The sequence below is a fragment of the Callithrix jacchus genome, chromosome 16 (genome assembly GCF_049354715.1).
Source record: "Callithrix jacchus isolate 240 chromosome 16, calJac240_pri, whole genome shotgun sequence".
NCBI classification, from domain to species: Eukaryota; Metazoa; Chordata; class Mammalia; order Primates; family Cebidae; genus Callithrix; species Callithrix jacchus.
Genome location: NC_133517.1, coordinates 2,000,115 through 2,012,826, shown reverse-complemented (window position 1 = coordinate 2,012,826; position 12,712 = coordinate 2,000,115). Strand labels below are relative to the sequence as shown.

The 12,712-nt window shown below is 47.0% G+C and overlaps 1 protein-coding gene across 1 annotated transcript in view; it reads right to left on the bottom strand.

The window, feature by feature from the left end:
- Positions 1 to 9,097, bottom strand: part of ALKAL1 (ALK and LTK ligand 1) — a 28,416-nt gene extending 19,319 nt beyond the window's left edge. The window contains exon 1 of the mRNA XM_002758893.5: positions 8,734 to 9,097. Coding sequence (XP_002758939.2) covers positions 8,734 to 8,923 — 190 coding nt within the window. The 5' untranslated portion in view covers positions 8,924 to 9,097. The remainder of the gene's footprint in view (positions 1 to 8,733) is intronic.
- Positions 9,098 to 12,712: the final 3,615 nt, after the last annotated feature.

The window sequence follows — 12,712 nt, the reverse complement described above, 5'->3', positions numbered from 1 at the left end:
CTCTGTCACGAAAAAAAAAGAAAAAAAAGACACCAGTCATACTGAAAAAGGGCCAATTTTCCTTCAGTATGACAGACCTCATCCTAACTAATTACACCTGCAGTGACCCTATTTCCCAATAAGGCCACACTCTGAGGCACTAGGGGACTAGATCCTCAACATATTTTGGGGGAAGGGGAACAATTAAATTCCTAATGTGCAAAATCTGAATTCACTAAAAAAATAAATTGGAATTATTTGCATTATAAAAGTTAATTATTTTCACAATAATTTGATCAAAATTATTTTTAATGATTTAACCAAGACATCCAAAAAAAATGACTTATTTACAAACTTTCAAGGGGGCATAACTTTTATATAAATAAATATATTCTGTAATGTGAGGTTTTATTACAGTCTCCTGTGAAAGAAATCAGCTAGTTAATTCAGCCAGTACAAGTTGTAAAGACGCACCAACAAAAAAAATCCTGACTTAAAAAAACTTCCCAAAATAAAAAATATTTATGTTTGGGCTGTCACCATAGCGGGAGGTGTGGTGGGGCAATCACAGCTCACTGCAGCTTCAAACTGCTGGGTTTAAGCAACCCTCCAGCCTCAGCCTCCCAGGTAGCGGGGACTACGGGCATGCCACCATGCTCGGCTAATTCTTTTTTCCTTTTTTAACTTTTTGTAGAGAAGAGATCTTACTTTGTTGCCCAAGCTGGTCTCGAACTCCTAACCTTGAGAGATCCCTCCTGCCTTTAACCTCCCAAATTGCTGAGATGTCAGGTGTAAGCAGGTGTCAAACTACTGGCCTCAAGAAATCCTCCTGCCTCAGCCTCCCAAAGAGTTGAAATTTCAGATATGATCCACTTTCCCCGACCAGAAATATTTTTAAATCATTACTCACTCCAGGTAATTTAAAGTTTTTGTAGTGATGTTATTTAGGTTTTTTTCTGATTTTCCTATGTAGCTTTAGAAAATTAAATTTTTATTTATACAGTTATTCTTTCCATGACAAATACCTTTAAAGGACAGTATTTACATCCTAAAACCAAAACTCAATGTTTTGGAAGATGTGAACCACCTTCAAGAGTGATACAAAATTTTTTAAATAAGTGTTTTATTATTGAGCACTTTTAGATGCACAGAAAAATTACATAATACAGAGCATTCCCATATGCCCGGCCCTGGTGTCTCTTATTATTAACATTACATTAGTGTGGCACATTTCTTGCAATTAGTGACACATCCTTACTCACCGAAGTCCATACTCCTTTCAAATTTCCTTCACTTTTCCTTAACATCCTTTTTTTGTCCCAGAATGCCACATTACACTGAGTCATTATGTTTCCTTAGACGCCTCTTGGCTGTGACAGTCTCTCAAAATTTCCCTGTTTTGGTAACTTTGACCATTTGGAGGAGGCCTGGTCAGGTATTTTGTAGAATGTCCCTCATCTGAGATTTGCCTGCTGCTTTTCTTGTGATTAAATTCTTGTGGGTTTTAGGAAGACCACCGAGGGAAAATGTCCTTTTCAGCACATGCTGTGAGGGGCACACCCTTTCAGCGTAATTTATCTTTGCTGATGCTGACCTCGCCTTCCTGGCTGAGGCCCCGGGTATCAGGTTTCTTACAGCAAAGCTCCTCCCTCCCCACCCCCGTGCTCCCCCTCCCCTCCCTGTCACTGTACTTCACAAAAGGAGGTCACCGCCGCCTCCTCCTTCCCCACCCCCGCCGCCTCCCCCTTCCCCTCCCTGTCACTGTACCTCACAGAAGGAGGTCACTATGCTGAGCCCACACTTGAGGACTGGGGAGTTATATGTCCCTTCTTTGAGTACATAGTATCTACATGCCTTATTTAGAATTCTTCTGCATGAGCTGCTTGTCTCTTCCCCTCCAGTTATTTATTTAGTCAATCATTTACTTACACAAACAATGATTGATGAATATTTATTTTATACTTTATGTTATGATCTTTTTTCTTTTATTGCATTTTATGTTTTGGGGTACATGTGAAGAACATGCAAGATAGTTGCATAGGTACACACGTGGCAGCATGATTTGCTGCCTTCCTCCCCTTCACCTATATCTGGCATTTCTCCCCATGCTATGTCTCCCAAACTCCCCACCCCCTGCTGTCCCACCCTTATTCCCCCCAACATACCCCAGTGTGTGATGCTCCCCTCCGTGTGTCCATGTGTTCTCATTGTTCAACACCCGCCTATGAGTGAGAACATGCGGTATTTCATTTTCTGTTCTTGTGTTATAATTGAATACTACGTTCTTTGTTTTGTATCTCAGATGCTCTGGTTCTGGCCGTTACAAAATGTTTCAGTTGCTCCTGCGTTCCTTTGACTCTGTCGCTGGTAGGTTTTTGTTGTTATTTTTATTGCTTTGTATTTCTTTATCACTTTTTTTAAACTTTGCGGCATTACCAGATACTCTAGGCTTATTTCTTAATGTTTTCTGTCCTAGTCTTCATTTGAGGGATTTCTCCAATGAACCCTGGTTCCTTTTACTGGAGAATGGCATTAGGAACCAAGATCGGAGGCTTGGTGCGCTCCTGGTGACAAGAGTGTGACTGCTTTTCGCCCCTCGAGGCTGACAGAGCGAGGAAAAATGTATGCAGTGTTGTGTAAGCAAGCGACTTGACTCTCATACATCTGGTGTTTAAATTATTTCTAAAAATGAACTACGGTGCTTAATAGAATATATTTGTGGGGCTGGACACAATGTTATCCAGCACTTTGGGAGACCAAGGTGCAAAAATCACTTGAAGTCAGAAGTTCAAGACCAGCCTGCGCAACATAGTGAGATTCTATCTCTACAAAAGAATTTTAAAATGAGCTGAGCGTGGTGGTGCATGACTGTACTCCAAGCTACTTGGGAGGCTGAGGCAGGAGGCTCCCCTGAGCCCAGTAGTTAGAAACTGTAGTGAGCTATGATCATGCCACTGCCCTCCAGCATGGGTGACAGAGTGAGACTCCAAAAAAAAAAAAAAAGGATGCTGCAGCATCTGTAACATTTCACTGATTATATTACAAGAACGACCTAAAATTCATTTTAAATGATCTGACTTCAAACACGTAGTCATATGCTGTACCCAACCTGTCTTGTGTCCTCTCTTAAGACTGGACAGTCATGCTTTGCCTTCTCAGCCAAAGGAAAACCCTGTGTCCAGCCAAACCTCCAAAGGTCCTTGGCTTACTTTTAAAAATTCAAGTAGATAAACTGAATAAGCTCTAAATCCTTTCGAAGTCCTATATTATACAATATTATAATACATTAGATTGCATATTCACCAAAGGACAGAATATTAAATGAGTCCAGAAAACTTGAAAAAGTACAAAATCACGTTGTAAAGTAGATTTTCTTCTTGTTTTAACCACAGGACAATTCATGTTTAATTTAAATTTTAGCAATTTCATCTGAAGACTGAGCTCATGAAAATGATTTATTCAGTTTCTGGTTTAATCTAGCTAATCCTCCTTCCAGATTTAAAATAATCATTTCCACAGACACTTAAAAAGATAAACGAGATTCCTATAAAAATTCTGAACTGAAACATTTCAAAAACAAATAGATGTACCTCATTTCACATTGCGTTAAGATTTTTATGTGTAATCAATTATTAAGAATGTCGGCCAGGCACAGTGGCTCACACCTGTAATCCTCGGAAGGCCGAGGTGGGCGGATTACAAGGTCAGGAGTTTGAGATCAGCCTGCCCAACGTAGTGAAACCCCATCTCTACTAAAAATACAAAAAAAAAAAAAAGTTAGCCGGGTATGATGGCATGTGCCTATAGTCCCAACTACTTGGGAGGCCGAAGCAGGAGAATTGCTTTAATTCGGGAGGCAGAGGTTGTGGTGAGCTGAGATTGCGCCACTGCACCCCGGTCTGGGCAACAGAGTGAGACTTCGTCTCAAATCAACAACAACAAAAAAATGACAACCCAATGACAGTAGATTAGTTCTCGCAGGAAACACAGGATCCAGCCCTAATGCTGTTCTCGGATTAGACAATGATAAGTCTTATCAACAAACTAAACAACTGGGAGACTCCAGAAGATGGTTAATCCCACAGTAAATTAACCACCCCAGAAGCACGATCTCCAACAAACAGAACGTGCCTTTACTGTGACCAGAAATAAAGGACAGGGAGCATGTCTGAAGGCAGAAAACAGGTTTAGGCAGGAAACGGTCAAGTTTGAGATTTTGTAGCTGAGATTCAGCAGCTAATGAATATGTGAATTTGAAGGACACGGTAAAGAAAAAGGAAGAAGATACCTTTTGGAATCTTCCATGGATTTTGTGAAAAATCCATTGATAAACATGGAACCTTGGGGTACACAAATATTTAAAGGCTCAAGAAGAGGTGCTTGGAGAAAGAAGGAACGGCTAGAGAAGAAGAGAGCAAAGCAAGAGTAACTGTGGAATCAGGAATCCTTTAGAGGAAGAGATGGGTCATTTGCGGCAAAGTGTCCAGCAGCCACCTAAGGTAACGGCTGACAACTGGAGTCCAGGCGGGGTCCCGGGCAGGAAGAGATGATGGGGGTCTGGAACACAGGAGAAGCTGGCAGAGGATATCGGACTTTGCCCTGTGAACTGTATTAAGCATGCATTTTTATTTTCTGTGTTTCTGATGCTTTGACATTGTGGGGCCTTGTTGACTCTGGAGAGACTGCGCCTCCCAGGGTAGCCATTCCTAGAGAGTAAACTCACAGAGACAAAACACAGGCTTAGCTAGGAAAGGATCAAGATTGAGATTCTGTGCCTGAGCTATTCAACAGATAATGAATATACAAATTTAAAGGACAAGGTAAAGAAAGGATGCGAGCTCCCTTTTCATTTACAAAGCACCAATGCAGAGCGCACACCTTCACCACCCCCTCTACTGGGCTCTCAGACTCTGGGCCAACGTTCCTCTGCCCTCATCGCTCCAGGGTCAGGTACCTGACAACTAGAGGCAGTCCTTAGTGCCAGGGGCTACTGAAATCATTCAAACCTGCCAGTCCTAAGCCCTTGGCTTTCCTGGGGAAATCTCAGCACAACCTCTTACCCACATTCTCCCCGTCCTTCCTTCCTCCTGACCTGCCCTGGTGCTTCCCCCTGTGGCCCTGTGTGGTGCGCTGTGCTCCTGTCTTTAGGGACCGGTTAAGATAAACGTCTTCCTTCCTGACGGTCATTTCCACGTGTCTGTGTCTTACTGCCTCTGATTAAAACAAATCTCAGATACATTTTAAAACATGGATGGTGGTACATCCCGCATGGAAGGGTGATCTAGTTACATAATGCAAAAAGTGGCTACAAGAAAGCTTATATCTCTCTTTGTAATCTTCTGTAACAGTTTTAAACTAACTTTTTCTAAATACAGTATGTGGTTTCCTAGATGAGGCAATGGAATTCTTTTTTTTTGAGACAGTCTTGCTCTGTCGCCAGGCTGGAGTGCAGTGGCGCAGTCTCGGCTCACCACAATCCCCGCCTCCCGGGTTCAAGCAATTCTCCTGCCTCAGCCTCCTGAGTAGCTGGGATTACAGGCGCGCGCCACCACACCCAGCTAATTTTTGTATTTTTTAGTAGAGACAGGGTTTCACCATGTTGGCCAGGATGGTCTCGATCTCTTGACCTCGTGATCCGCCCGCCTCAGCCTCCCAAAGTGCTGGGATTACAGGTGTAAGCCACCATGCCCGGCCGGCAATGGAATTCTTTCTGCAGCAAGGGTTTTCCAATATATTTCAAAATACCTTATTGTGAATGTTTCTGAAATGTGCAGTTATTATCTGATTACCATATGTTAAAAATTTTACCAAAGTAATGTAAAATACTGAACCGGATAATAAAACAGATTAAGCACTCACAAGAAATGTTTTTCCCAAGAATAGCATATATGTGGCTCTAAAAGATTGGCTGGATAAAGCCCTCAAAAGTAACACAACTGAACCAAAATTGAATTCATCAGCATATGACAGAAGCAAGATTATCGCTCATTGTCCACATAACCTAGCCCATGTGTTAGATTTCCTTTCTTCCTTCTGAAGTATCTTTTATTTTTGCTGTATCTATAAAGAATTCTTTAGGTGTGGCTGTTTTAGCACTTCATCAATTAATGCAGTAGTAATGAGTAAGTGCAATGGCGCGATCTCGGCTCACCACAACCTCCGCCTCCTGGGTTCAGGCAATTCTCCTGCCTCAGCCTCCCGAGTAGCTGGGACTACAGGCACACGCCACCATGCCCAGCTAATTTTTGTATTTTTAGTAGAGATAGAGTTTCACCTTGTTGACCAGGATGGTCTCGATCTCTTGACCTTGTGATCCACCCGCCTTGGCCTCCCAAAGTGCTGGGATTATAGGCATGAGCCACCGCACCCCGCCATGAGTAATTCTTTAATGTAGTAATTAATTTTTATTCTTTTGACTTAAAGTTCAGGGTACAACCCCTGCCCTACTTTGTTTTTAAATCTATTAGAAATCACAAGACATAGCACTTAGGACATCCCTCCAGCACCTGGGGGATATTCTCCTCCTGAATGAATGTAACCCCTGCCACCTGCTGAGTGTGCCCCATGAGACCATCCAGAGAGGACCTTGTCCTCTGTATTCTCGAGCCCTTGTTTGTCCCCGATCCAAGTATTCCATTCACAGACTCAGATACGGATGTCATGGGCCACCCTTTTCTTCCCTGTGAATATAGTACAAGCAATCAAAAGGTAAGACTACATTCACAGAAAGCAATGACTTTCAAGGCACCCACAGGGCACTTTGTGTCTGACCATATTGTTTTTTAAAATTTCAGAGGGTTGCCACTTTTAACTTTAAAATATTGTTGGCCGGGTGCGGTTGCTCACACCTGTAATTCCAGCATTTTGGGAGGCCGAGGCAAGATCACCTGAGGTCAGGAGTCCAAGACCAGCCTGACCAACATGGTGAAACCCCGTTTCTACTAAAAATACAAAAAAAAGAATTAGCCTGGGCATGGTGGCGGGCCTCTAATCCCAGCTATTTGGGAGGCTGAGGCAGGAGAATGGCTTGAACCTGGGAGGCGGAGGTTGCAGTGAGCCAAGATCGCACCATTGCACTCCAGTCTGGGCAACAAGAGCAAGACTCCGTCTCAAAATAAATAAATAAATACATAAATAAAATATTGTTTAATCCCTGTAACTCACTTCAGTAAGTCTTCACTGTCTTTGAATCAAAGAGAAAAGATTGTTGAATGAAACAGAAGGTCTGACTGAATGTGTGCCCTGTTGCTCCTGTGCTTTGAGAGCCTTTCTCCCAGGCCGTTCACATTCCAAACTGACATTTTATTCTCTGAGATAAATATCTTAGGCTAGAATAATTTTAAGTCAAAGCGCAGGATCCGTGTGCACCATAGCTGCATGGCTGTGCTGCGGACACTGACCCTGTGCCCTCCCGTCCTGAGGGCTCCCCAGTGGCCGGCTGGACTGCGAGGCTCTGCCCAGGTCATCCACACACCGGCTGGGCAGCCCACCTCAGCCTCCCGCCTTCTCCATCCCCTCCCCGGGGCAGAAAACCTGCTCACTCAGTGCAAGTCTGTACCAGCCCCTCCCTCCACACCCAGGTGTGCGGGAGAGCAAAGACACTGCCGTCTGCTCTTCTGGGTGGCCTCCGCCCTCTGAGTGGCGACAGATAGGAACTTGAAGAAAGTTTATGGAGTGAATAAGTACATATTTATATTACAATTATTGTGAAAGAAAAATGGCACTAAGAAACCCTTGTTTGCCTTTTTAGCCGTGAAGCCTGAGGGGAAGGGGTCAGGAGCTATGGTCCCACAGCCAGCCGCTAGCTGCGGGGCATCCCCAGGCCATCCTGGGCTTTCTCTCCCCAAGTCCAGTGCAGGCCACCAAGTGCCCCTGCGAAGGGTCCCTTCTGTCCCAGCCTTGCGGGCAGCTCCACCTTGCTCTGCTCTTGCTGGGTGCGAACAGACACGTGCGAGGAGCTTCTCGCTTCTGTCTCCACCTTCCTTCCCTGCGCATCCTGCCCTCCTCCCTCCAGCGCCTCCCCACGTGCCCGGCCGCCCCCTCGAACCCCCTTTTCCAGGGGCTTTTCCGTTTTCCCCGCATTCACGCGACTTCTCTGCCTGTGGGTGTCTCATGACCCTCTAGAGCGGCGACTTCTTCCTTCCTCATTCCTTCCACTCCCCTCGGGCATCTAAGTAGCAGGAAGCCAACTGTCCAAAGTTGATTTGGGAGCAGCCGCCTGCGTCTTGCGCCCTTCTAAAATAATCCGGGAACGGTCCCTGTAACATAAGTCGCCGTCTGCTGAAATTGGCGCGTCCTCAACCACTCCCTGCGGCCAGCGTGAGGGGGAGAAGAACGGGGCGTTCCTGGCACGGTCAGGTGTCTGCGGGCAGCAATCTTAGTTAATTCTCAAAACCCCGGAAGACCCAGAAATGAGGCGTTGACAGGGACCTAACCTGTCCACTACCCTCGCCCGGTGGGACTGAAACCCATGTCTTTGGGCTGCTCTACCAGTTTATTTCCAAAAAGGCCTCCCACACCTGAGGAGGGACATAAAAAGCTGGTCCCGTTGCCAGTCTGATTTCTTAAGTCTCGACCTTGGTAAATCTAATACGCTCATGACCTCTTTCAGGGAGCTGGGAATCTGCAGAGATGCTCTGTTCTCTGCTGTACTAATTTCAGGCTTCCTAAAACCCGTGCCTCGACCGGCTCCCAAGGGAATCCAGGAAGCCCCAGGCGCAGGGCAAAGGATGGGGCGGGACTTGGACATCATACCTGCGCTCTGGAAGCCGCTGGGAGCGCGGCCGACTCCGGCCGCGGAGAGGACAAGCAACGGTTTGGGCTCCTCATCCGCGACGCGGGTTCCCCTGCGCCCTCGGGGCCTCCCGTGAGCTCCGTGGGGGGACAAAGCCAGCGCCAGCAGGAGGAGCGCGGGCAGCTGGGTGCCGGGCTTAGGCAGCCGCATGTTCCCACGCCGGGAGGAGAGAGCAGGGGGCTCGCGGAGGATCCTGACGCGGGTCTGGAGAGTGCGCGGCCCAGGAGAGGACCAGCGGGACCCAGGGCGCGGCTACCCGGCAGGCCGCAGTCCTCGCCGCGCGCCAACCCTCGTGTGCGTCCGGGGTTCGGCTGGAGCTGCTCTGGGACCCGGCCCCCAGCGTGCGGTAACTTACTTACGGGGCGCGGGGGCGGGAACGGGAGGCGGTGCCTGGGGCGGCAGTGTCGTCCCCCGATGAGGGCGTGTCCCGTTGTGCGGGACCCTCGGAAGTCCGCGCTGCCTGCCGGGGTGGACCCCAGCCTCGGACTCAGCGGGTCTCAGGGCTTCCTACGCGACGCCTGCCTCGGACCCGGACCCCGGGCTCGCTCTCCGGTCGCCGTCCCTGGGAGGACTCAGTAGGGTACCCGCCGCATCGCCCCAGCGGTTCTCCCCGAGCTCTGTCTCCCGCCCTCGCCTGCCCTTCCCGCTCAGCCTCGGGGTCCGTCGCGGCTTCCCTTGGTTGGCGGGGTCTGTAGAACCCGCCGCGCCTAGGTCGGGACAGAAGAAGGCGGCGCAGGGGTGCGGCCAGGAGGAGCGGGGATCGCGGTGCCTTGGGCGCAAAGGTGCGGGTGCGCTCTCCTGCCGAGCTCCTGCTTGCTCGGGAATGCTGGCCCCGCCGTCGCGCCCGCCGCCCCTGCCCCAGGAGGGGGCCCGACCTGCCCTCTGGGTGCGGCACCGCGATATCTCCCGGGTTGGAAAGCGGAGAACCGAGGAGGTCGAGGGCACCGGGACCAGCTTCCCTGGCCTCCCTGGTGGGGCGTGGCGGGTTCCGATACTTCCCCCCGGTGACATCGCCAACGTTGACCAGTGCGCCCAGGAAAGCAGCCGGCTGGATTTTTCAAGTTAGGGAACTCTTCAAACTCTAACTCTAAAGAGTTTTAGTGTTAACAACTTACAAACTGAAATTAAGGCGAGTTCTGATTAAAATAAAGCGAGCATCTCTGATGAAACCGCGCTCTGTGAACTGTCGTGGTTTTAGTCATTTCAGCCGTCTGCTTTGTTGCTTTATATTAAGTATATTGGAAAATGTTGAAATTGCTCTCTAATCAATTGACTACTAATTATCTCCTCATATGCGAAGGGCAGATAGGTGGAAAGACGAAGGCAGGAATAGCTAAGGGCACTGAGGCTTCTTAGCCCCTAGGCATCGCCCAACGTTAACTACTCTACAAAAAGGGATCTTGTCGGTCACAGATCCTGAAAAATGACCTCGACTCCTTCAAATAGTTTATCTACGCTTGGCGTTGCCAACGTGCCTGAGAAACTGCAGAAACAAAGCGAGCTTTGCAGGAGCCTGTGAAATCGTGCCTTTGGATGAAGCTCTTTTGAGGAAGTTATGACACAGGTGAAGACAGCTTCTTCCAATCGTTTCACTGTTGAGCAAGCGTAGGAATCTGGTTTTTACTAGGCAAACACGGTGGTGTAAGAGAATGGCTCCCACCGTGGGAGACGCGGAAGAGTCTTCCTAGAAAAAGCAGGTTAGGAGTAGAATGAAGGTCACAGACATTGACAGGCACTTCAAAAATTAATTTTAATTAGAAAAATAAAAGTTGGGAACTAGTCTGAAAAACGATGGAGAAATCCAGTCTGAAATAATGCTGAGGAAGAAGTGATGATGAAACCATGACAAATGGACTTCATCAACCATCTACCAGAGCAAAAGACAGCAAAACTGGAAGCTGAATGATTTCTCTTCCTGTACTGAAAACTAGAGGAAATCAACAAAGCAATGAAGTCTTCAAGCCTAACAGTTTGGGGTCACTTTGATGTCATTGGCCATCAAAGTGATGCAAATTATCCGTTTCTACACATTAAATGATAAATTAGCAAGCGTTACTGAGGATGGGGTGGTGGCACCTGTAACCCCAGCTCCTTGGGGGCTAAGGCAGAGAACTGCTTGAATCCGGGATGCAGAGATTGCAGTGAGCCGAGATTACACCACTGCACTTCAGCCTGGCAACAGAACAAGGCTCCATTAAAAAAAAAAAACAAAATTCAAAAGCCACAAGTATTGAAAAACCCATTGCTACATCTCCCCAAAATATTCGTAATATGAACTTGTATTAGGGTTCTCTAGAAAGACAGAACTAACAGGATACACACACACACACACACACACACACACACACACACATATCCTGATATGTGTATATCTATGCATATATATGTATATATATGGGAGTTTATTAAGTATTAACTTACACAATCACAAGGTCCTACAATAGACTGTCTGCAAGCTTCAGGAGCAGGGAGAGTCAGTTCAAGTCTTAAACTGAAGAACTTTGGATTCTGATGTTAGAGGGAGAAAGATGTAGGCTGGGAGCCTAGGCCAGTCTCACCTTTTCCCATTTTTCTGCCTGCTTTGTATTCACTGGCAGCTGATTAGATGGTACCTTCTAGACTAAGGGTGGATCTGCCTTCCCCAGCCACTGACTCAAATGTTAATCTCTTTTGGCAACACCCTCACAGACACACCTGAGATCAATATTTTGTATCCTTCCATCCAATCAAGTTGACACTCAGTATTAACCATCACAAAAATAAGATTAGGACACAAAGCCAGAGAGTTGCTATACCCCTGAGGCAGGAGAGTAAAGGTGTGTTACCGGCCTTGCCAGCTGAAGGCAGATTGCTTCTGGGGGGCCTTATGGACGGGAATGGAGACAAAGGTATTTGCCAAGGCAATGCCTGCTTACCAGGTACCAGGAGATGTGTTCATTTGCTCCAGCAATGAAACCACGTCTGGTACAGCAACTGCAATTGGAGCCACACCTGGTTAAGCTTATGATAATCCACTGTCATTCTCCAGGATGCATCCATCTTCTGCACAGGCCAAATAGGAGAGTTGAATGGGGATGTGGTGGGAAGAACCACCCCTGCCTCTTTCAAGTCCCTGATGATTGCACTAATACCTTCAGTTCCTCCAGGGATGTGATACTTGAGGGAATCTGTGGGGATCGCTCCCGTGTGAGGCCCCTGGGAAATGGGCCTCACCATATGGTGAGCTTGAGCCCAGACACAGATCCCTGGTTGGGGGAGTTGAGCTGAGGGAAAGCAGGAACTGAGAGAGGAACTATGTTATTCTAAATAATTAGCAGACATTACTTTATGGATATGAGGACTTGGGAGGCATTGTGTCCACTTTCGGCTTCTTATGGTTTATTGCTTGATTGTGTTCATTTTGGACCTTGTTACCTTCATTGTAAAATATTAAGTATTTACACTTGGTAACTTACCAACTTACTGGGTGTAACTGTAACTTACTTCCCATAGCTTACAGGGTGTGATGTAACTTACTTACCTTGACCTATTGGGTGTAACCTAATTACTGGAAGTAACCTACTTAATGGGATTAACTTACTTACTGGGCATAACTTAGTGGGCGTAACTTGCTTTCTGTAACTTAAGTACATTGATCTGGTGTAAACCACTTTGACTTCAGAAAAGTATATAATGAAACATATTGCAAAAATAAAATTGCTGCTTGGACATAGCCTAAGCCAGCCCTCCAGACTCCGCTTTTCTATTTTCTTTCACTTCCGTGCACTCTCTCCCTCAGGTTGAACGAGACATCTACGTTGGCGGTCTCGGGGACTCCTGCAGGTCGGTAGTCCCCTGGCAGACGTGCTGGACCCCGACAGATACTGTTTTTGGGTGATTTACTATTTTTCTAAGTAGAGGCAGTTCTAGTGGCTTCCATTTGGCCTTTCCCACCATAGC